The following is a 25520-nucleotide window of genomic DNA, read 5'->3' as shown; positions in this document are numbered from 1 at the left end:
AAAAAAAAAAAAAAAAAGACATTTATATTTCATGTGAACCCTACTAGTTTCCTTTTTTTCTTGGTTTACATAGACGTTCACTTTCTTGTGTAATCATACATGATTTTGTCAACCAAAAAAATAAATAAATAAAGCGCAAAGTTTCTTACCTAGAAACAGGGAAACAAAACAAGAACATTAACATACAACCCTACCCAACTAACTTAACTTTCTAAAAGCAAAAGCCAACTTTGTAGTAAATACTTCTCCATACACAAGCTAGGTTAAACTGTCTTAATCTATCAAAATAAGTAACAAAACTACCAAAAAGAGTGAAATATGGTCTGAAACCTCACCTGTACCAAGGTTTGTGACCAAGTTCTTGAACCATGCTTTATGAAAACACTACATGTAATGCCAAAGTGGACATCCTAAGAAAGTGATTCATGTGTATATATTTTGCGGTATTTCTGACCTAGTACATGAATCATAAAATTAGTCATAAATTAAGATTTGATGTCCACATACAAGCACAATCGTATACTCATTTCATTTACAAGGCAGCCCTACCCTTCCCCTGAACAGTATCACATTCATCTAAGACAGTAGTCTGGAACAACCAATGGAGTTCTCAATCACGTATGAAACTATAAAATAATGCACAAAAAGGAACTAATCAAAGTCACTTAGTTCCTTTTACTCTTCAGAGTTGCTTTCATAGTCTGAAAACTTGATTGGAGCATGGGGAAATCCAAATGATCAACAGGGTAAAAAATGGAAAAGCAATTGGGTTTGTGCCAATCAAATCAGACAGATCTAAATCACCCAGCAAGGGCAGTAAAAGAGGAAATGAACAGCACATCAACAAATACATCATAAAGATAGACCAACAAAAAAGATAAACAAACATCACTGCTGCTTCATTTTCCTTCTTCTACGAGGGACCTAATTCAGATAGATAAAGAAGAAATGAAAAATATACATACAACAAATCAGAAAAAAGAGACTAATGTGAGCAAACAGAACAACAAATGGTACAGAATTATTGAAATGGATCATATAAGATAACCTATATCATTTACAACCTTGAATTGAAATCCTGAATTAGCAATGTGAATAGTCAATTTAGACCTTTAACAGAATTTCTTGCAGAGAAAATATTGTGAATTCCTCCTCGCTAGAAGGATGGCTTAAAACCCTAATGCTAGTCCGGAATAGGCTTTCAAAATATGGAGTTGCATGTTGATTTCAGTTGAGAAATTAGAGAAGAGTAGAGAACTTACACCACCGGAGCCTCCTTGTCTCAGTCAGCCAGACTCGGCAGAGGAGAAAACTAAACCCTTCCTTCTAGGAACATGACCAGAGCACCTGGTTTGGAAAACCCCAAATGTAAAGAAAGGAAAGTGTGAAAACTTTTCTCCATAAAAAGAACAGAAAACCAGAAACCTATTTGATGGAAAGTGTGCAAAATGACAATAAAATGTCTAATTCTTCAAACAGCAATGTATATTTGCGATCATTAGACAAAATGAGAACAGAGAAAAGAACCCCTAGTGAGTGTTTTTTGTCAGAAAAGATTGCTCCATTATCTTGTCTGTGTGATGGACAAGGAATTGATCAAATTGATTTGCAGGACAGGGCTGAGTTGAGGAGGTTCATGGAAGATAAAGATGGGAACAAAATGTGAAAGTGGGACTGAAATTGTGTCAGTACAATGAATAAAAAATTGGAAACTGTAAAACCTGTTTACCTAAATCATCAAACATAATTGTTAACGCAAAAATTGGAGAAAATGAGAAGATGAAAAGAGAAAAGGGAATCCCTAGGGTTTTTTATTGGAGAAAGATGCTCCATTCTTTCATTACGTGTGATGGATCATAGGTGACTCAGTCTTATTTGCAAGTTATGACTGAATTGAAGAGTTTCACGGAAGATATAAAGGAAAGACAAAAAAAATAAGTAAAGAATTAATCAACTGATAAGCCATTAACTCCATTTACGAGTCAATTTATGAATTTTAGGCATAGAATGAGGCATTTTCGTTTTTTTTTTCCCCCACCCAAACACATCTCCAATTTCAGCCTTCTTCTCTTCTTCTTCATTGTTCAGAGTATTAGTTTTGCAATTCTTTTCAATTTTGAAACCAATTTCTAGTTCTGATTCTGTACTCGCGTAAAAAATCCTATAAACTTTTTTAGTTTCTTAAATTGCTACTTCAACTGGGATTCCTTGAAACTTCAAATGTAATCATTAAATTCTTACACTGTCAAGATTCAAATCTGAAACTAACTTTCTAATTTATGTCCCTAAATTTGATCTCAGATTCTGACTTATATTAGGCCTGTTACTCAGCCCTGGAATCAATTTCCAATCAGGTTTTATTAAAACTTTCTATCAATTCACAGATTTAGGAATTCCCTTTTCAATCAGAAATCATTTCCTTCTAAGAACCTCACATTGATTCAAAGCCCTTCATTATGCCTGCCTAGATCTAACAACTTCTTTCTTTGGACATTTATTTTGTGTTCCTTGCAAGAGATCCTGCAAAAAGCTTACCTCCAACTGGATTTCCAGTGGCCCCAGATTAACACTGCCATATTCATCCTGCAAATTTATCAAATTCTTTGTTCTTTCATTTGTGAAGGAGACATAAACCGAAACATTTATTTTTCTTCATCCAAAGCTTCTACCTACTTGGTGCTTCACAGGAAGCCTGGAACAAGACCATCTTCCCATTTTGCTTGCACCTTATGTTCTGTATAAATAGACAAGCATCTTTTCACTCTGATTATAAACTATTCTCCATTTATATTTCTATTTAGGAGGGCAAAAACTCAATAAATGAAGGAAATAATGCAGTAAAAAAGAAGCAATCCCTTTTTCTTCATCCAAAGCTTCTACCTACTTGGTGCTTCACAGGAAGCCTGGAACAAGACCATCTTCCCATTTTGCTTGCACCTTATGTTCTGTATAAATAGACAAGCATCTTTTCACTCTGATTATAAACTATTCTCCATTTATATTTCTATTTAGGAGGGCAAAAACTCAATAAATGAAGGAAATAATGCAGTAAAAAAGAAGCAATCCCTTTTTCTTCCCCCCCCCCCCCCAAGATTGCTTGATATTTTTGCATGGCAACTTTTTTTTTTCCCTGATGAAAATCAAATTCATCATATCAGAGTCATATCTTGAGTACCATTCTCCTCCATGTACAATTTGTAAACTGTGTTTCAATACCTCACAACTCATGAAATATTAATAAACCTGAGAATGTTAAAATCTCATTTAAATTACATTTATTTCCATTAATTGTCCAGTAAGCATCAACATCTGATGAGGACTGATTAGGACTAAATATGAATAACTAAGTTCACTCAGAGACTTTAATCACAAAATTTGATCATTAGAAGGACAATAATTCTGTTTCCAAGCTGCTGAGATGATAGTGTATCTTTGTGAATTTTCTTATTCTTGGATACCTAATGTCAATGTGCTTCCATGACAGAAATGCCAAAGCCAAGCAGAAGAGCAGCACATCCACTAAGCAACATGTTAACATCTCCAGAAGTGGATGATCCATAAATGCAAGTATGGAATATGTGGAAAGTAAGAACACCAATAAATACAGCTGAGTGGTCGGCATGAATAACATTAGATAACATATGCAGTACTGGTAGGCTGGTAGCATTATAAACTGAGGCACATCAACTGAGAACACAAAAAAACTACAGCATCATAAACTGGGGCACATCAACTGAGAACACCAAAAAAACTATGTAGTGACTTTTTTATTTTTCCTCTAATCATCCTATCTATATCTTAACTAAATATCTTTGCGAGCTTCAAATTTTCTTATTAAATTGGTAAATACACATATTTTACTGGGAGTAAAGGAAAAGTCAAACTCTGTGAGGACATAGATCAGCTAATGGTGTCTACCATGTGTAAAATTGAACCCCATCCCGTCAATTTGAACCATTTTTCACAGTTTTAATTGTAGGGAATTCCCTTTTCTACAGAAAAAATATCCAATGTCATCAGGCAATACATCAAGCTCCAGTGCTTGACATATAAGAATTCCATCACCAACTTTTGGCTATTTATCATATTTTTCACACAAACTCATTTTTGGGAAGAAGCTCATACCTTTTGAGTATTGAATGTAGCCAAACCTTCGGCAATATGCAGGAAACAATGTCTTTGGAGTGACTGCCAACCTCAACAATGTATTCTAGCCATGTGTAGAAGTGGTGTGGCACAAATCAGCAAGAATTACGAACTTCTTCCCGTAGGAGAAATAGTGAATCTGGTCAATATTTCAAAAACGCCTGGTCCAAAACAGGGTATTTATAATAGCCTGTTCAATTATATAGCCAAAACATATGTTCTAGAATTGAATTCCAGAGAAACACAAAAATTTTGACAAAAATATGGTTGATCTTAAATTCATGTGACACTTCATCTCAGGCCCTTCAAAACCATCGAAACTTAGGATACTTTTTGAACCATGGTGATTATATGTCATATCTCTTTTTACTTCCCTAATCTTGTTCTTCCCTTGATTTACCAGTAATTCAGTTACAGGTTTTCCTAAGTTTCCATTCTGTGTCCCTAGCTAGATTCAGTACAATCTATTTCAGAAAACTCTATCCCTATTCAGATTGCTAAATTCCAGTTTTTCGAACTGTTCTTCCCTGCACTGTAAGTTTCCATTCTCCTGTACTTTATATTTGAAATTACTTTTAGGTTAACCAGATAGCAATAATTTACATTAAGTTGCACTTCACCACAAAGCTTGTTTTGACTATCAACTCTCAACTATAGTACCATGAAAGTCACATGTCTGCTCCATTGTTAATTCCAGGCATCAATGATTGTATGTGACTCTCCTGGATGTTTCAAACCGACCAAGACAGATTCCCCATTTAAATTTAAAAATTCAAAGCCTGCAACTGAAATCCAAACCCAATCTTGTAAAGGTTGCTCAATGCATAGTATATTATTTCAATGTTGCATAATCTCAGAGCCAAAAGCAGTCTCCTCTTTGGACAAATGAAAACTAAGTCTTTCAATACCTTGAACTTAATGTTCAGAATATTGATAAATCAAGGATGGTAAAATCTCATCTAAATTACATTTATCTTTCATTGACTGTCCAGCAAAAATAATCATCTGAAGGACTGAAGTCAAACTCCTGACTATGATTAAATATGAATATCAGAATTCTCTTGGAAACTTGAATGAAAAATGTTTATCTAGACAAGGACAATAACTCTGTTTTCTAGTTGCTAAAATGAAGCATCTTTGCCAAAATTTCTTATTCTTCAACATCTAATGCCAAAGTCCTAATGTGACAGCAATGGCAAAGAGAAGCAGAAGAGCAGCATCTCCCCCAGGCAGGATGCTAACATCTCCAGAAGTGGATGATCTGTAAATGCAAGTATTGAGTGAGTTATAAAGTAAAATGCAGTAAATATAGCTGGGTAGTTATGAATAAACATTAGATAAACAATGTAAACCACTGATAGTATTACCAGATGAAACTGAATCTTTTAAATACCTTAAGTTTTTTCTGGATCGGTAAATCCAAGCCATTAGTGGTGGTAAGATCCCAAAGAGGAAACAATTCGCATAAACGCCAGCAAAGTCAAGCGCTTTAGAAAAAGCTGAGCGAAAGAAAGTAGCAATGAACACTGGGACTCCAAGGATAAGCAGCATTACATGTATTTTAGCTAAACTAGATCCTTCTTTTTCTGATTTTTCTTCAGCCGTAGAACCAGAAACACATCTTGCTGCAACAAAAGAAACCTGGCCCGGAGTTCCAACTCTTTTGCTTTTCTGATACACAGCAAACCCCACCCTTCCATTGCTAGTATCATTAGCTTCAGTGGACTTCTCTTTTCCCAAAATTAAGTCAATTGCATCGACAAGTTGTTTTGGGAAGCTGACAGCATAACCTATCAAACTAGTTGCCAAGGCTGAAAAAGCAAAACCTTGGACTGCAGGTAAAGCTGATGCATTTATAGAGAGTATGAGTCCAATAGGATCTTTGGATGAGGCTGTATTCATCCTTCCAAGCCCCAGAATAACCAAATTCCATGACAGGACCATGCACAGAGGCACAGCTCCACCTAACAGTATTGCCCTTCGAGCATCAAACAGACTCTTCCCTGCTATCTTACAAACAAATGGGGTGATGACATGGAAACCCAATGTGAGTACGGTTATAGGTATTGCAGGCAGGACTGAGGAGGGAGCCCATGAAGTATACCCAAGGGAACCCAAAATGTTTGATCTCCCAACTGATAAACCAATCACCACAAGAGCAGCTATCGAGAGAAGCATGGTGAAGCATAAAAACCTATTTGCTGCATCAATAGCCTTAAATGGGAAGAACCCAATAATAGAGGCAACAATGCAAGGGAATACAGCATGCGCAACTAGAGGATTCAACGATGGAAACCATTGAGAAATAATAGGGCCAATACCTGAGACACAGGCAACCATGAGGGAAAAGCTAAGGCAAGCGTAGACTACAGCAACAAAAGCGCCGAAACGGCCTCCAAATGCCTTAGTTGCAAGGCCAGTAAAGCTCACCTCATCAGTTCCATCTTCTTCCATGGCTGCAAAGCTAAGCTCTGCAACGAGGAGTATGGAAGAAATCACATAGACCCATGAGAGAATGATGGCAACGCTCGAAGGAAGTGAACCTGACCTAATGGTTGCAGAAGGCAAGCCTAGCATACCAGGCCCAACAGCAGTGCCTATGATCAAACCAACACCAGCCCAGAAGTTCTTTTCCTGAGTTTCATCTTTCAGTTGCCCGGGTTCATGATATTGGTTAGTTTCATCATCATTGACAGCCAGGGATGCTGTAGTGGAGCATTGGGCTCTGAACCTTGTGAGGGTCAAAGAGTGTTTAGAGAAGAAAGAGGTGGTGGTGCTGGTGCTGGTATTGCAGGATTTAATGATTGAGAATTTCCTGCCAAAGGCTGGACAGTGAGGAATGGAGAATCTCTGACTCTGATGAGGATGAAGATGGGCAGTTGCGATTGAAAGAATGGGCAATGGCTTCAGGTAGAACAAAGAAGGCATTTTTGGATCCTTTGTCTCAAGATTTTGAGATTTGAGAGTAGAGGACTGAGACCCATTACAACCAGAGAGAAAAGTCCATTTTTCAAATGAGAAAAAACACCATAGAACCTGGAAGGGAAAGTTCCAGGGTAAAGTCGTCGGCGCATAAGGGGTGAAAGGAAAAACGAGTGGCAAGAGAAGCTAGAATGTAAGGTAAATACCCAAAAAAGGGGGCTAAAATTGTCTTTTCGAAATTGATTCGTAGCTGACTAGTTCAGAATAGAATCTTCCGCACTGAATCGGTGAGGTCACCAAACATTGTGAGATCTCGAAAAGATTCTCTATTTTTGTTGGACTCTCGGAAAGATTCATTTAGTTACCAGTGTAAAAATAGAAATGTTCCACACTTTTCAGCCAACATGAAAAATGGAATCTCTCGCGCCTCACATACCCTCACTTTTCAGCCAGTATAAAAAATGGAATCATTGCCAATGATGGGTTAGTCAAGCGGTTAAAGACCCGCCCTCTCACGGGAAGGTCCTGAGGTTGCACCCACTCGGCGGGTATATTAGTGATTAATTCCCACCCCATAGTATTTCATATGAGAGAGAGAACCTCAAATATATAGGCAACATACATGTTAGGTAACTATGAACAATAAAAGAAAGATATAAACATAGAAATAAAATACATGAAAATGTTTGTATAATGGAAATGTTTGAATGAAAATGATTTAATAGAAAAACCTAATCAAGCCAAAGCCAAATTAGGATATTGATGAAATGGAAGGATGAGATGATATGGAAAGAATTCAAATGTACTGAATGATGAATGGAAGGAATTCAAATGAGAGGAGTGATGAATGGAAAGAATTCAAATGAGAAGATGAAATGATATGGAAAGAATTCAAATTAGAGACAATTAGGGAAAGGATTCCTTATCACGCCTAATACTCCCCCTAAAGTTGGAGAGTGAATGTCAAGAACTCCCAACTTGCCTCTATGACTGAGAAATAAATCTTTTCCAAGGGCCTTGGTGAAAATTTAGCAACTTGAGCAACACTAGTGGTGGAGGTGGGTTGAATAAGACCATGTCGAACCTGATCACGAACCACATGACAATCAATCTCAATGTGCTTGGTGCGCTTGTGAAAAACTGGTTTCGCAGCAATATGTAAAGCAGCTTGATTATCACACAAAATAAAGGTATTGGTCGAGGGACCATGACGCAAAGATCTTTTAGCAATGTAAATAACCACATGAGTTCACAAGTAGTGACAGTCATAGCACGATATTCAGCCTCAGCAGATGAGCGAAACACAGTAGCTTGTTTTTTAGATTTTTAAGATAAAGGGTTGGAATCAAGAAATACACAATATCCAGTGGTAGATCTTCGAGTCATAGGGCAACTTGCCCAATATGAGTCACAATAAGCACGAAGAGATAACTCACTATCAACAGATAAAAGAATCCCTTGTCCTGGAGTGCCATGGAGGTAATGAAGTAAACGATTAGCAGCATCCATATGAGGTTTACGAGGCCCATGCATGAATTGACTAAGAACATTCACAATATGAACAATATCTGGACGAGTAATTGTGAGATAAATAAGTCTTCCCAATAATCGACGGTATAGTGTTGGATCAAGTAAAGGCTCACCATCAGAAGTAGTTAACTTGAGGTGTTGTTCCATTGGAAATTGAGTCGGATTAGCACCTGTGAAACCAACATCAGTTAAGATGTCCAATGTGTATTTTCGTTGGTTGATGAAAATACATTTCTTGGAACATGCCACCTCAAGACCAAGGAAGTATTTAAGCAATCCAAGATATTTAATTTGGAAAAGTTGGAAATCACAGTTGTGTCAGACCCAGCAATTAAAATGTCATCAACATAAACAAGTACAAAGGTATATGAAGACTCTTGTAAGTAGAGAAAATAGAGAGTAATATGCCTTAAATTGTGTATATCCAAGATCAATAAAGGCACCAGAAAGCTTGGAAAACCAATTACGGGATGCCTGCTTAAGCCTATATAATGATTTGTGCAAGCGATAAACCAATTTCTCCCCCTTTCAATGATAACCAGGTGGAAGTGTCATATATACCTCTTCATCAAGATCGCCATGGAGAAAGGCGTTGTTCACATCCAATTGATGCAATGACCATCCTTTGATGGCAGCAATGGCGAGAAGTGTTCTAACAGTAACCAACTTAACAACTGGAGCAAATGTCTCATGGAAATCAACCCCCTCAATTTGAGTATAACCCTTTGCCACCAAACATGCTTTATAACGCTCAATTGACCCATTTGAATGCCGTTTAATTTTGTAAACCCATTTACAACCTATTAGTTTCTTGTTTGGGGGTAAAGGTACAAGAGACCAAGTCTTGTTAAGGTCAAGAGCTGCAATTTCATTGTCCATTGCCTCCTTCCAATCAGGTGAAATAATAGCCTTAGCAAAACTTGTAGGTTCAGTTATAGCATTGAGGACCTTGAGATACCTGAAATAGGGTGAGGATAATCTATGATAGGATAAAAAACAATTTTCAGGAGTGAGAGTACCTATGCATGAAGGAGGAGCTTGGGCATCCATGGCGTAACAATGATAGTCTTGAAGATAGGGTGGTGGTCGATGAACCCGAGATGGCCAAGAGATGGTAGTGGATGGGAGGGTGGGTGAAGGAGGTTCTTCAACCTGTTGGGGAGAGGGTGTGGTGGATAAGAGCGGGTCTAACAAGATAGGTAAACTATCAATATCTGAAGCTGCAATGGGTAAAACAGACAATAATGGGGATGACAATTTTGAAAAAGGAAAAGAATCTTCAACAAATGTGACATCACGACTAATGTAAACTTTATGTGTTTGTAAATCATAAATCGTATACCCTTTTCGTGCATATGGATACCCAATAAAAACACCTGGAGAGGCTTGGGGATCAAATTTATGACAAATGGTTATGACCATAACAAAGGCATCCAAAAGTTCGAAGATGAGAATATGAAGGGATATTGCCAAATAAAACTTGAAGTGGTGACTTACCATGTAACAGCGGGGTGGGTAAATGGTTAATTAGGTAAGCGGCTGTCAAAACACAAAGACCCCAAAACTTATGAGGTAGACTTGCTTGAAAAGATAGATCATGGGCCACATTAAGAAGATGGTGGTGTTTGCGTTCAACAACTCCATTTTGTTGGGGTGTATCAACGCAACTATGTTGATGAATAATACCATGGGTTGTAAAAAAGGCATTTGAATGGTGATTAAAAAACTCACGACCATTATTAGTTCGGAGTTGTTTAATTTGGTATCCAAATTGGGTTTTGATCATAGTAAAAAATTCCCTTAATCGGGACCAAGCATCAAATTTATGATTTAACAAAAACACCCAGGTGCATCGTGAAAAATCTTCCACAATAGTTAAAAAAAATTTTGCACCACAAATTGAGGGAACAAAGTAAGGTCCCCATATGTCACAATGTATCAATTCAAAGCAAGAGGTGGTAGAAATTGTACTAGATGGAAAAGGAAGTCAAATTTGCTTAGCTAAAGGACAAATGGAGCAAACAAAATCTTTAGGAAAAGAAATATTAGGATCCAAAAGTGCAATATAACTAGAAACCTTTAAAGATGGATGGCCTAAACGAGAATGCCAAAGATCTTTGGCGGGTAAAACAACAGCAGCGATGGGATAATCCAACTCCAAATAATAAAGTCCATTGTACGCCTTGCCTAGCCCAATCCTCTCCTTCGTGTGTAGGTCATGTATCACACAATGATCAGGATAGAAAGTTATGAAACAATGAAGTTGTTGGGTAAGTTAGGTAACAGATAATAAATTAAAACCAAAGGAAGGAACATGTAATACATTTGTGAGAGGTAAAGTAGGTATGGGGCTGCAATTCCCAATATGTGTAACAGGAGCAAAACCACCATTTGGAAGGCAAATAGATTGGGTGTGTAGAACAAGACTATCCGAATGAAATAAAGATAAGTCGGAAACCATATGAAGACGGACACCGGAATCAATAACCCATAGAGAAGATACTTTACCTACAACATTTGCCAATGGTGGAATGTTACCAGATTCCAACAGAGATAGAAGTTTATGGTATTGATCGGTGGTGAAAGATGGTGCAACAGCTGAAGGGATCACAGTTGTAGCAAAAGAGTGAACCACATGAGAAGAATCCATTGAAGACGTAGTATTGGTAGCCATTGAAGAAGAGGTGGAAGACGAGGAAGAAGAAGATGTGGCTGATGAAGATGTAGAATCGTATGTTAGGCTGATACCATATTAAGAAACAACCTCAATGGGAAAAATAGTTGAATGGTTTCATATAAGAGAACCTCAAATATATAGGCAACATACATCCCATGCTGTTAGGTAACTATGAACAATAAAAGAAAGATATAAACATAGAAATACAATAAATGAAATGTTTGTATGGAAATGATTTAATAGAGAAACCTAATTAAGCCAAAGCCAAATTAGGATATTGATGAAATGGAAGGATGAGATGGTATGGAAAGAATTCAAATGTAATGAATGATGAATGGAAGGAATTCAAATGAGAGGAGTGATGAATGAAAAGAATTCAAATGAGAAGATGAAATGATATGAAAAGAATTCAAATGAGAGGATGAAATGATATGGAAAGAATTCAAATTAGAGACAATTATGGAAAGGATTCCTTATCACGCCTAATACATAGTTACAAGCTACTTTTCCTACAAAAAAAAAATGGAATCTTTCACTCCCTACATGTCTTCACTTTTCTTGACATCCAAACATGATTACATGAATCGACGCTTTTGAACTACAAAATAAAGGTAGCACCCACCAATTAAAGAAAAAATGAAAAATGAGAATTTCAGTGGACCCATGTGACACTCACCCTTATTTTGTGGTTCAAAAAAATATTTTTTTTTTTTTATACCATAAAAAACTTATAAAATCTATGATTACTATTACATGTTTTGGCATTCACATGGATCTTCCTCTCCTAATGCTGCTTCTGCTAGGGTGTAGCGTTCTTTAGTAACTCTTGATTCTTATTGGTAACAATTCGGATGTCTTCTATCGTGGGTGCCAAATACATTAGATCCTGGACAGCTTCCAACGGCCATGGTTTTTGTGGATTTGGTATAAATTCTCTGAGCTGCTCCCAGTTTGTTTAAATACCATCTAGCTGCAACTTGTGACTTATCGCAAATCTCATCCCCAATGCTAGCCCTTTGGCTACCGTTGCATCAAAAGTGTATCTTGTGTATTTGCCACTCCAACAGTAGATTAATTTTCCTTGGTGAGCTACGCCCCAACAACATCCCATTTCATTTGTTGATTTTTGGACCATCCCTGCACAAAATAATATTGTGAGATTTTTTGGCATTCTTGATTGCAATTTGTAGAACTTCACTCCCCTGTCTCCCTTGCTTATAGATACAAGGGGGTTAGTTTCTGAAATCCTAGGTGGCTTTAGATGTAGGTCGTTACTCCATTCTTTTATATAATCTAATACACTTTTAGGATCCGCAGTAGCTTTCCTAAAAATTATTGCATTACACAATCGCCACACACTATAGCATGTAATACTTATAATGGAGAATAACCACCTTAGCATAGTTTTGTCAAGATTTGAGTTATATAACAGATCTAAGCAGAAATCAACAATATTTGAAAAGGGCAACAGTTCAATTCTTAGTCCTAGTGGTCCCGCCATCCAAATCCTTTGCATCCATTCACAAGTGAAGAATAGATGCCAACTTGATTCAGTGCTACAACCACAAAGCACACAACGATCTGTATTTGGACTCCATTAGGGAGTACCGCATTAACTGGGATCCCTGCATGCATAAGTCGCTAGAAGAAATTAGCAAATCTGGGATGAATCTTGAGTTTCCATAAAAAAGACCACCAGGTTTTATACAAACACGAGTTAAGTAACGGGTTATGAGTAAACAACAATTGTTTATATGTAAATTTAGTGGTAATTTCTGTGCAGAGGAGTTTCTTAGCTTCCAAGCATCCTGTTCAGAAGAGAGCATGACAGAGTTTATAGCAGAAGAAATTTTTGGATCAAAAAGTAAGAGAACTTTCAAAAGCAAATCTATCTCTCATCCCTATTACTTCTGCCAATTTTATTTTATATGGGGCAAAATGCATGTTAAAATCACCCACCACATGGTCATCTTTGTTTGTTACCCACGGGTCAAACCAGAACGAAGTGTTTTTCCCATTTCCCACAGTTCTAACTAAGAACCCTCTAAGAAGGGGGAAAATAGCACAGAGACTATTCCAAAATATAGAGCCCTTCTTTTTCCACACCTTGGGGTCACACAGAGAGGTATTAGGATAATATTTGGCCTTGAAACATTGTACCCATAATGAGTTATGCTCTATTAAGAGTCTTCATCCTAATTTAAGAAGGAGAGCCTTGTTCATAAGCTCCAATCTTTTGAAGCCTAACCCCCTAAGGGTTTTGGAAGACAACATTTGTCCAGGAGATGAGGGAAAGATTCTTACATTTTTCTGAGTTCCCTAACCAAAACCTTTGACAGATTGAGTCTATTGATTTACACACCTTTTTTGGAAACAAAAACATACTGCATATGATAAATAGGTACTCCTTGCAGTACAAATTGAAGTAGGACCGCTCTCCCCGCAAACAAAAGAGAATGTGCTTTCCATCCTGCTAGGTTAACCTTCAACTTATTCAGGACTGGGCACAATCTATCTAATCTAGCTTTCTCAGAGAACAACGGACTCCCTAGGTAAGAAGATTTGTTATCCATTTATTTAATGCCTAAATAATTCAGAATTTGTTCCTTCATTGTGGGACAAGTGTTTGTGCTGAAGAAAGCTTCACTTTTATCCAAATTGATCACCTGTTCAGTAATAAGCCCAAAATATCTAGAATAGTTTTGATCACACAAACATCTTCTAAAGTAGCACGACAAAAGATGAATGTGTTATCAGCAAAGAAAAGGTGTGTGATTTATGGGGCGAGACATGCAATTTTAATTCCATGAAAAGCATCTTTGGCTCTAAAAACCCCAAGGAGCCGGGAAAGGATTCCCATTATAATTAGAAATTAGGTATGGGCTCAACGGACAACCTTGTCTTAATCCTCTACTACCCTTAAAAAAAGAAAAGGGGGCACCATTCAGTTTAATTGAAAAGGAAGTAGATGAGATTAAACAAGAAATCAGAGCACATAATTTAGCATCAAACCCTAAACATTTTAGCACTTTCAACAGGACACACCATTCCACCCTGTCATATGCTTTTGACATATCCAACTTGAGAGCAACAAACCCTTTTTTTGCTTTTGATTTTCTCATGAAATGGAAGATGTCATGTGCTAGCATAATATTGTCATTTATTTGTCTACCAGGCATAAATGCAGCTTGACAAGGAGAAATGATATTATGCAAGACAGGTTTTAATTGGGAAGCCAAAAGGTTCGCAATAATTTTGTAGGAAACATTACACGAACTAATGGGTCTAAAATATGAAACTTCAACAGCTTTATCATTCTTTGGGATAAAACACAACACAATATGATTAATTCCAGGGGGGAGGGCAACATGTTCAAAAAAATTAAAAACAAACTGCATCACATCAAGATTTATCATGTCCCAAAATTGTTGAAAAAAACATGCATGAAACCCATCAAACCCATGGGCCTTCCATGCTCCAATAGGAAAAACCGACTTGCTAATTTCATCCAAACTAGGGTAGGAAGAGAAAACATTGTTAACCATAATAGATTCCTCAGTAGGAAAAAGCATATCCACAAGTGGGGGAAGGGAAGGGTTGCTAGAATTATACAAGTCCTGCATAAAATTCGCAAAGCAATTAGCAATACTAGTAGGATCAGAATAATAGACCTCCCCCCTTTTTATGAACTCAATTTTCCTACGTTTCACATGAATTTTTGCAGTGTTATGATAGAACTTTGAATTCCTATCCCCGTCATTAATGAAATGAACTCTAGATTTTTGGAACCAAAAAGATTCTTGAGCTTCATAAATCTGCTGTAGCCAACTCAGCCTTTGGTGATATAAATCCTAGTCAGGACACAAGCATTGTTCCATAACAACCAATTCCAATTCCAGTCTATCACATAATGAGTGAATGTTACCAAATTTCTCAGCATTCCACCGCCAAAGAAAATTAAAAATTGCAGCAAGTTTCAGATCAAGGCCCTCAGATCCCAACATGCTCCAAGCCTTGTTCAAGTCACTTTGGAAATCTGGATGACCTAGCCAAGTTGTTTGATAATGAAACAGTTTCCTACCCGAGGGCATGGAGAAGCATGTATTAATGAATAAAGGAGAATGGTCAGATCCAACAGTAGGTAAAATTTAGAACTTTAAATTTGGGAATTGAATTAGAAAGTTCGGGTTAGCAAAAACCCTATCAAGAATTTCAAGGGTAAGATGTGGGGATTTCTTATGGTTTGACCATGTAAATCTTGATCCTTTCCCAATCAACTCGTGCAAATTGAGTTGAGAGATTATCTCTTCAAGGTGAGGTCAGCTTGGAGATGGTTTAAAAATGCCCTCTGTCACATCAACCCAGCTGGTACCCTACCAGTCATACCCGGGTATGTGATCCACAGCCCTGAAGATCAAGTATCGAGGAAACCATGCCTCCCACATACATGATAACATAATCAAAAACAAATATAATCCATGTAATAACACATAAACAATGAGATTAAAATAAGGATAAGAAGACAATATAATCAAAATGCAAAAGTAAATGATACCCAATCATAAATATAATCAAAGTGTAGAGAGTGAGCGGAAATCACTCCCTGAATCGCAGCGGAAAGTAGTTTGAAATAACAGTTAAGAGTTTACAATCCAAGTCTCAAAAGAGAGAAATTAAAGGATAAACATCTAAACTAATGTTTCTTCCGTCTTAAACAAGAGACATGAGGCATGGCCGAATCCACTCTTGAGAAGATCTAGTCCTGATAGATAGCATAATCCAATGAGGGATCTTCACAGTAGTCTTCATGATCACTAGCACCTTGATGTAGTGTGACTCATCAAAGGGCGGTTCATAGAATTGGCCCTCTAGTTCTTCGGTACTTGTGGAATAGTCTAACAAAACATTTGCACAAAAAGGAGTGAGCTCAAAAGAACTCATCAAGGCAAGTTATTCCACAATAACATAGATACATGATACAAAACATAACATGATGCAAGATAATATGAAACAGACGATGCATGTATGAATCTAACTCTATGTGTGAAATCCAGCCCTATCCTTACCCTGACTCGGAACCCTTGATGTTTGTAGGTCCGAAGACCCGAAGCGGTGGTAGAAGAGACTTGTGGACCCTACTGGTTGATGATTTAATGTCAGAGTCTGAACCCAAGGACATTGACGATGATGCCCCTTACTTGAGTACATTGTCAATGTTTAGTGAAAATCTGCGTATCAAAGAGGGGTGAATTAGTTGAAGTACCTAATGAACTCCCGTGCACGATCCGAAGGTATTTCCCGAAACTAGACTTCTTGATTGACTTGTAGAAGAAAACCCCACTCAATTTGGCCCCGTATAGCCCTCGGAATCCCTGTCCGAGTTGCTGAACTATTGCTGATTTTCTGCTGAACTATGCTTGGTCGATCCCATCGACCAAGGATCATTGACCAAGGCTGCCCAGATTCAAGTAAATGATTCCCTTGGAATATTCAACACCCTATTTATGCTAGCCTCGTGTTTTGAACCCTATTCTAATCATTGCAACACCTGAGAACGTGGAGAAGGTTCCCCAAAGCTCCTCCTTGATATTGGTGAAGGATATTCTACTCTAATCATTGCAAATCACTCTCCCTTGCCTCCATTATCAAATCTTAAGGTATGAACTCTCATCTTCACTCTCTATCCTACTCTTTTCTTTCTTTTCTTGCTGTTGCAACCTTGGAGTTGATGCTGCAACCTTGCAACCATCACTCCAAGTGTACACTCTTTGCTAATCATTGATCTTATTCCATTTCCATTGATGATATGCTCTCATTTCAATCCTTGCATATGCATTCCTTTGATTCTCTTTTTAACTTCATGCATTCTTGTCCTAAACTGAGGTATATAGTGTGCTATGTCTATGTTTATTGCTAGCATATGATTCTAACCCAATTCCTATTAGTTCCCCTAGCTAATTCATTCATTTCCAATGCAAATTCATTTGATTTCAATCCGTGCTATGATCCTTGTCTCTAAAACTTAGTATTTCGATTTGGGGCTTTCTAATTAAACCATTAGATGATGTTAATTACTTGTTTAGGTGTGTTCTTATACTTTTATTGATCATCCCTCCAAGTTTAGGATCGATCCGAGCCCCGGAAGACTGATTTCGAACCGAATCACCAAAATACACTATACAGCCCGAGACTGTCCTTGGTCGATCCTACTTGGTCAATCCCATCGACCAAGGAGCATCGACCAAGCATGCTGTTGAACTATGTTCTTTGCCGTTGTGACCCGTTCGACCTCCGATTTTCTTGATTTCTTCTCAAATCCTTCATTTATGTTTGTCTAGGGTCTTAATACCATCATTGGATCATCCTTGTGTGACCTTTGGATCATCATCATCACAGCTTAAGGTAAGGATGGTTATCGCCATATAACATAGACTATATGACTTTTACACTGTTGTGGGCAACTTAGTATGCTTAGTTTATTAGTTGATTTTGGACATCATATGACTACTGTACTTACCTTATGATAGTAGAACCATGCTTAATTACTTTGTTTATCATGTCTATTTATTCTTGTCATTTACTTATACACTTGATCATGTGATGTTATAACATATCTTTCAATATGATGATGTATCGTTGATATATGATATGATGGAATTAAGCATGTGATTGCTTAGGTATAAATTGGGATTTAGAAGTGTCCTATTGACGCTTCTGTCCTTGGACATCGGAGGGAATAGTATGGGATGTTCCCCCAAGATGCCCATCGATGCTTTCCCAGATTATTGGATGACATACATAGGACTTGTCTAGTTGTGTGGCTAGGATGTCCCTGTCGTGTCAGACCCGAATCGGAAGGGTATTGAGACTGAACGACCCGTGGTAGCAATGGGGATTTGTGGGCACTCAAGATCGGTGAAATGATTTGTGAGAGGTCATGAATCACATTGTGGGAGCCATTTATTGGTAGGATTGCAAATAGCTAGACTTGGGCTCACGGGCACTCAAGACCGGTGAAATGATCCGTGAGGGGACGTGAGAGCTTCCTATCTACTATTTGTGGATGACCAATAGGGTTGATGAGTCCGATGAGTATATCTATGACTCTAGTGTGAAGGATACTGGAAAGGATCCCAAGATATCTTAAATGGTTGAGGAGGAATGGAAGTATATGGATCTGACTTGATACGACTGAGTAGATGACTTGCATTTGGCTAGGCTTTACCTTGACATGCGCCAATACTTATACCAAATGGTGATGTGAGAGAGCGATGACTTAAACCCCAGCCATGGATTGTCCCGAGGGATGCAGGACCCATTACCTACCGAAGCCGAGTGACTAGACTTACTTAAGAAAGTATGGTGCTTTGACTTAAAGCATGTCTACAATAGAGACTAGCATACATAGAGTTAGATCATACATGCATCGTTTGTTTCATATCATCTTGCATCATGTTATGTTCTGTATCATGTATCTATGTTATTGTGGAATAACTTGCCTTGATGAGTTCTTTTGAGCTCACTCCTTTTTGTGCAAATGTTTTGTTAGACTATTCCATAGGTACCGAAGAACTGGAGGGCCAATTCTATGGAGCGCCCTTTGATGAGTCACACTACCATCAAGGTGCTGGCAACCATGAAGACTACTGTGAAGATCCCTCATTGGATTATGCTATCTACCAGGACTAGATCTTCTCGGGAGTGGATTTGGCCATGCCTCGTGTCTCTTGTTTATGTTTTCGAGGATATTTTGTATAAGACTGAAGAAACATTAGTTTAGATGTTTATCCTTTAATTTCTCTCTTTTGAGACTTGGATTGTAAACTCTTAACTGTTATTTCGAACTACTTTCCGCTACGATCCAGGGATTGATTTCCGCTCACTCTCTACACTCTAATTATATTTATGATTGGGTATCATTTACTTTCGCACTCTGATTATATTGTCTTCTTATCCTTATTTTAATCTCATCGTTTATATGACACTACATTGATTATATTTGTTCATGATTCTCTTGTTGTGTATGTGGGAGGCATGGTTCCTTGATACTCGATCTTCGGGGCTGTGGATCACATACCCGGGTATGCCTAGTAGGGTACTGGCTGGGTGGATGTGACACAATGCATCCAAGTATGGGGCACCATCATCAATGTCCATGGGTTCGGAATCAAACACCATGTCTTCTACTAAGAGGGCCCACAATTGTCTTCTTCCTCCAGTTCGGTTCTTTGGACCTACAAACATCAAGGATTCCGGGTCAGGGTTACGGTTAGGTTAGGGTTGGATTTCACACCCTCACTTTTATCAGTTGGATATAACATCTCATTAAAGTCACCACATAAAATGAAAGGATCAAAAAGTGAGGACAACCGCAACAACAATTCTTTCCAAACAGGAATTCGGATGTTATACTTGGGTGGAGCATATATAGAGACAACCACCCAATTGCACAACTGTGCACAGACTTTAATTGCAATGAAATGATCACAGGAAAACGCAACTGAAGAGGATTTGGATTGGTTAGTGAGGACCGAAAATCCTCCTTGGAATCCTCATGACCCTTTGCTTCGTACGATAATAGGGATCCATGAAACCGATTGATCACAGTACTGAAGTTCTTACACTTGGGCTCGCAAAGGAAGATGAAGTCCGGGGTATGTTTTCTACACAAATTTTCTAGTCTTGAAAGAGTAAAGCTTCCATTAATACCACGTACATTCTAGCTTAATAGTTTCATACTTACTAACTTCTCTCTCCACAGTCCTTTAAAAAGGTGATTAGGACTTTGCCAAAAGAAAGAATTAGAGAAAAAGGAGAGAAGTAACAAAAAAGATAAAGATACAGCAACACTTAGAACTAGCTTAAGGATAGAGCGCATAAAGACTACCGTTGAAGACTTGGGTTACCATACACAATCAATCATCAAAAGTGTTAGAAGCCATAGAGATCAACAGATTATTAGTAGAATTTTTTGGCAGTTTTACGGATGTATTGGAAAACAAAAGAGCATCAGTCAATCACAATAAGAGCAATATTATCGAGAAGCCACAAGAAATGAGAAGTAGGGGTCACCTGGCTATCCATCAGAGATTGATCCTGTGTCGATGCTTGATAAAAATTATTGGAGAAAGGGTGTAGCATATTCTGATTTTCCGTATCAAAGATCCACATCATAATATCTTCTTTAATGGAGTTGAGGAGAGAATTAGGGTTGAAAGAGTTAGCAAGGAGGGAGTTGACAAACGATTGGTAGGATTCCATAAGATCGAATGGCAGAATATTTGTGTTTGACATTCTCATTCTCTTGCGAGTTGGGTGTCTAGCATCCGCCTCCCAATTCTCACCCAATTCAGATGGCACACCCTCGTTCAAAGCCTTAGCCGAATTGCCTTGACAACCCCCTTTGGCCAACTTATTGTTGCAATGGACATGATAGATGTTCATTGTTTGGGCCCCTTCAATCAATTCTTTTTCTAGGAACGCACCACATTTGATTGGTTCACACGTTCCTGTTATGCTATCATCACAAACCGCTTTACCCTTCTTCTTGTATTTACCAACATTTTTCTGATTCTCAACAAAGAGCTCCTTTAGATTGAACCCTTCCGAAACCCCTTCGTCCCCTATTTTTCCAAGTTTTGAAACGTTCTCTTGCACTGCATCACAGTCCATAGCCATTGGTTTAGGCTTATCAACTACCATCGACGCCATTGCTGCTTTTCGCTATCCATCTTTCAATGACGATAATCTTATAGTTTTGAGTTCCAGAAACTTCTCCAGATTTTTTGTGGAGAAAATCTTCGAAGAACTAGACATAATGGGACGGGTCTTTGCCTTCAAAAAAGATCCAGTAAGTGGGATATCTAGGTTTGGAATCCCATCAGAGAGGTTTCGGAGAGGGCATGTCTGATCAACATGGGAAATATGTCCGCAGCGGGAGTAGACCATTTTCAGATCAAACAAGCAATTTGCTTGAAACACTTCGCCTTTAGTGTTGCGGATTGATACTTGTAGTTCCACCGGCTTATCGAGATTGTACATAACCTTCACTCGAGCAGCATCCAATGGGAGACCCAAATCTTTGATATTGATTTGAACATCAACGACCACCTATCCAAAGGTTGATGCCACTTCAACAATCAGCGGTTCCTTATAGTAGTCATCACGCACATTGTGGAGTTGCAGCCAAATCACCAAGGGGGGTGCAAGGTCTTCATCAGCAACTTTATCTGGAAACAATGTGAGAGCAAGGTGCAGGATACATGACTCAACCCACCACGGTGCAAAGGACATTGCTTGATTTCGATGCTCCTTCAATATAAACTCTACGGCCATCAGCTTATGGTTGTAGCAAATAATATAGGTGGTTCCGCCGCTCTCCCACCTCCGCTACCGGTAGGTCATTATAACCAATCATCTTGCTGAAGCATACACGCTTACTGCGTTTGTGAGGGAGGTGCCGAGTAACTAAGCCTTCTAGCATAAGTGATGCCATGTCCAGATAACCTCCAACATGCCACTCTATCTTCAAGACTCATTGTTTCTCTTGGAGTATGTAATCGGCCTTCCTGAGGAGAGCTTCCAAGGATTCCTGATGAAGATGCTTTGTGTGGGTTGCTGCGAGGTGTGGAAGAGGAGCTTTGACGACCCATAACTTCTTGATAGTACCCGCAAAAGAGAATGAGAATAGGTTAAGAGAGGATAATAGATCACCATCTTATAGCAAGAAATTCAACGTATTTCAGCCGACAGAGAAAGAGATAGGAAGCAACAGAAAGTTCCAACTTACAAAGGAAGTTTAGAGATGAGGTAGAAGAGATTAGAGAATCCACAGTACAGACGTACTTGTTCACAAGTACCTTTCCACAAAAGGTAAGGAGACAAGGAATCGATTCCAACAGGGCGATCAAGAGAGAAAGAAGCATATCCTATTCAGTAGCAGGACTACGGATATGCATTTTTAGGAAAGTTTTTAGCCAATTGTGAGAAAGAAGCTGAGTGTCACCCTATAAAAAGAGGGTCCATAAGAGAAGATGAAGTAATGGTAATAGAAGGTGGTTGGTAGAGAAGTGAATGTGGTAAGTAAGAGGAGTTGTATGATTTGATCTGATAGAGAAAGTCATCAAATGGCTACATCCCTTCTCCACTTTAAACCTGCAATCACATCAATATTTCCTCGATTTCCAACCAGGCGACCCCTTGGGAAGTCACTGATTACTTAAAGAGGATAGGGATTTCAATGGGTAGATAGTCCAGGGATGAAAAGAAAAACATAACTGCAACAACAGGTATAGAAGCATAGAGAGTAGAGGAGAGAAAATCCTTTTCTGATAGATTTTTTTCATCCAACCAAATCAAGCTTGTGGTTCGAAAAAGTTAAGGAGAGCATATTGTTGTCTCTTGATTGAGAGCTAATCGGAATTTTCTGCAAACATCGCTTATTCAATCTAGTTCTTTGAGAGCAGTTCTCAATTATCTCCTCCTAGGAACTTCTCACAATAGGAAATGAGGCTTATGTGAGACCCATTGAGATTCTAATTTTTAACTTTTAAAAATATTTGTAAGTGAACTCCACCACCATAGTGTAGTAGCCAGATGGAAAAGTGTTAGCGAGCATATTGTTCTCCCATAAATGGAGGTGATCCAGATTCCTTTTTGTGTATTTGCATGTAAGTTTTAAGTGGGGTGAGAGTTGGTGACTCAAAATACAAAAACAAAAGCAACAACAAAAATAAAAACAAAAACGAAAACAAAAAAACAAAAAGCAAAAATAATAATAATGATAAGAGAGAAAGAGGTTGATTTGAAATGCGTCGTGGAAAAGCTTTGGAAACCTTTGCTTTTTTTTTTTTTTTGGCAACACATTTGCTTTTGTCTTATGGTGTGCTATTTTAAGTTCCAGAATCACTCGTAAAAGTAATGTTAGGGGGCTATATGGCAATGATTTTGTACAAATTTTCCCAATTTGACACAGAATGCACTTTTTATGCTTCTATGCCGAATTGAGCAAGTTAGGCACAAAATATCTACTGAAATCTTGTATGGTTTGACACAAATGAACATATTTCTCGGGAAAAATTAGTACAGAATCTTGTATAGTATGTACAAAATCAGCATACAAAATGAGCACTTTTTTATATTTTTAATTAAATAATTAAAAAAGATAAATACACATTAGTTGATACACAGTACTCAAGTGAACCAAAGGTGGTATGTTAAAGTGGTTAAAGACCCAACTTCCCTAGGGGAGGTCTTGGGTTTGCACCCACTTGGCAACATTAATATAAAAGCTCACCCCCTGAGGAAGTAAATCAAAATAATAATAATAATAATAAAGTGAAATTATAATGTTTCAAGTGATTAGTGACAATCTCACTATTGATACCAATTGATTTGTAATTGCTCCTCAATTTGTCTTGTTTCATTTTAAGTGTTTTGAGGGGGAAATACCAATGCACAATTTGGGAAACAAGATAACAAGATGCATGTGCAAGTTGGGTTGTTATCAAGCATGTATGGGGTGGGGTGATTGTTTGTCTATTTGTTAGACAAATAATTGTAAGGGTTTCTCTATTTAAATTCAATCATATAATGAGAGAACTGGAGAAAAAAAAATCAAATTCCTTTCTTCTTCTTTCCTCCCTACTATTCTCTTTTGTTCCTTCTGTCTGCAACTCTCAAAATCGCATCATAACAGTCACTTACAAGTTGAAAGACCTGGTCCAGTTGGTTGGTTTGCAGCTGGTTCAGTCTTGCCCAGGTTCTACATCAATCATTTACTAGTTGTTGGACTCCACTGACCTCCCACAGAGATAATTCAACATAAACTCAAAATGTCCTTCCTTGGCTAAGCAAAGATAATTCAGCAAAAACTCAAATGCGTATGTCTCTGGGCTTAGTTTCTCAAATTGTAGAACTTAAGAACTAGATCATTTTTGCATCTGCTATCCTCCTTTTGGTGTTCAAATGAAAGAACTAAGCATTGTGTGAGAAATCATAATTTCTTTAATGTGACAAAATCTCGGATTCACAAGTTTTTACCCGTTTTGTGTGTGAATCTCTGGCTTCATGAAATCTAGAGATTAACCAAACACAAATCCAGAGATGTCCATCCCTATTATAAAAGTGTTCAAATATTTGAACTATAACTCAATAAATATTTTTCAGGATAAATCTACAAATTTTATTCCAAAGATTTAAGCTAACCAAACAGTTAATTTTATAAACCATGATTCCAGAGATTTGAAGTGTATAGATTTGAAATCTCTAGATTTTTGAAATCTACAGACTCAAGTAACCAAACAGGCCCTTAACGAAATCTTTACTTTTTAATGGCTTTATAAAAACAAAATAAGATGCCCATGTATAAAGTTTTCAAACAAACAAACTAACCGGAGAAAAAGGAAATTACAGTTCTTCAAGAACCCCTCCCCAGCTAGGAGTTAGATTCTCCATAAGTATTCAACGGCAATTTTCTCAGCAAATTCTCACTTTGTTAAGTAATTTCATTGCAAAAATTCTGTAGGAGCTCAAACCACCGAGATTATAGAACATGCTAGGGTAAAATGGATTGAATAGAATAACAAATACAAACACCTCCATTCATTCTCTTCAACCATAAACTAGAACTTTTGAGTTGTAGGGGAAGTACCTTAACAGAGATGAATGATTTGAACAATGGTGCTTTTGATGAACGATGCCTTTTCATTGTAGTTTTAGATTTGAACAAGAGATGTAGCAGAGACAGATTCTTGAGCGAAATAAGGTTTGATGCAAGAGATGCTTTCATGATTCCTAACACTTTCGAGTGATCTTAAAAGATATCGAGTGGGATTGAGAGAGAATTGTCAAGGAGTAAGATTCTTCAGCGAAGGTTGTGTGAATGGGAGAAGAAAGACCCATTAGGGCATTTGAAGCTTTATATTGTGATTTTCCAACTTTGCCCTCAAATGGCGTTGTTCCTTCCCTTGTGCCCCACATTTTCTTTGAGGAGTGCTTTTGTGCCCAAGAAGCTCCAATTCAAAACTTCTTGTTGGCATAAAAATTGTGTGCCAAACACCCAATTCCACCCACTTTTGTTAAACTAACGCACTTATTTTGAACCGGTTTACCATACAAAATTTTGCCAACTTCTATGCCAAAATGGGCAAATGGCACAGGATAACTGTGCCGGGAACGTTGTCATACAACCCCTAGTTCTAAGTATTTACTAAGAAAAAAAAATGAAATTCACGCATGAAAACTA

General features: G+C 37.8%; 1 protein-coding gene across 1 annotated transcript; it reads right to left on the bottom strand.

Moving 5' to 3' along the window:
- Positions 1–3118: 3118 nt before the first annotated feature.
- On the bottom strand, positions 3119–7218 carry LOC149022799 (Tryptophan/tyrosine permease). Its single transcript, XM_089150725.1, has 2 exons — positions 5540–7218; positions 3119–5407 (listed from the first exon to the last, which is right to left on the bottom strand). Exons 1-2 carry the CDS (start codon positions 7072–7074, stop codon positions 5311–5313), a joined length of 1632 nt encoding a protein of 543 aa, XP_089006851.1. The 5' UTR covers positions 7075–7218; the 3' UTR covers positions 3119–5310.
- Positions 7219–25520: the final 18302 nt, after the last annotated feature.

Source organism: Hakea prostrata, chromosome 3 (genome assembly GCF_041222555.1).
Source record: "Hakea prostrata isolate BN-2017 chromosome 3, UWA_Hpros_2, whole genome shotgun sequence".
Classification (NCBI taxonomy): Eukaryota; Viridiplantae; Streptophyta; class Magnoliopsida; order Proteales; family Proteaceae; genus Hakea; species Hakea prostrata.
This window is presented reverse-complemented; position numbering and strand designations above follow the sequence as displayed.

Coding starts and splice junctions, on each gene's coding strand:
- LOC149022799 (XM_089150725.1), bottom strand. CDS start 7,074: ATGCCTTCTTTGTTCTACCTGAAGCCATTGCCCATTCTTTCAATCGCA. Junction 5,408..5,539: donor CGATCCAGAAAAAACTTAAG/GTATTTAAAAGA, acceptor TTGCATTTACAG/ATCATCCACTTCTGGAGATG.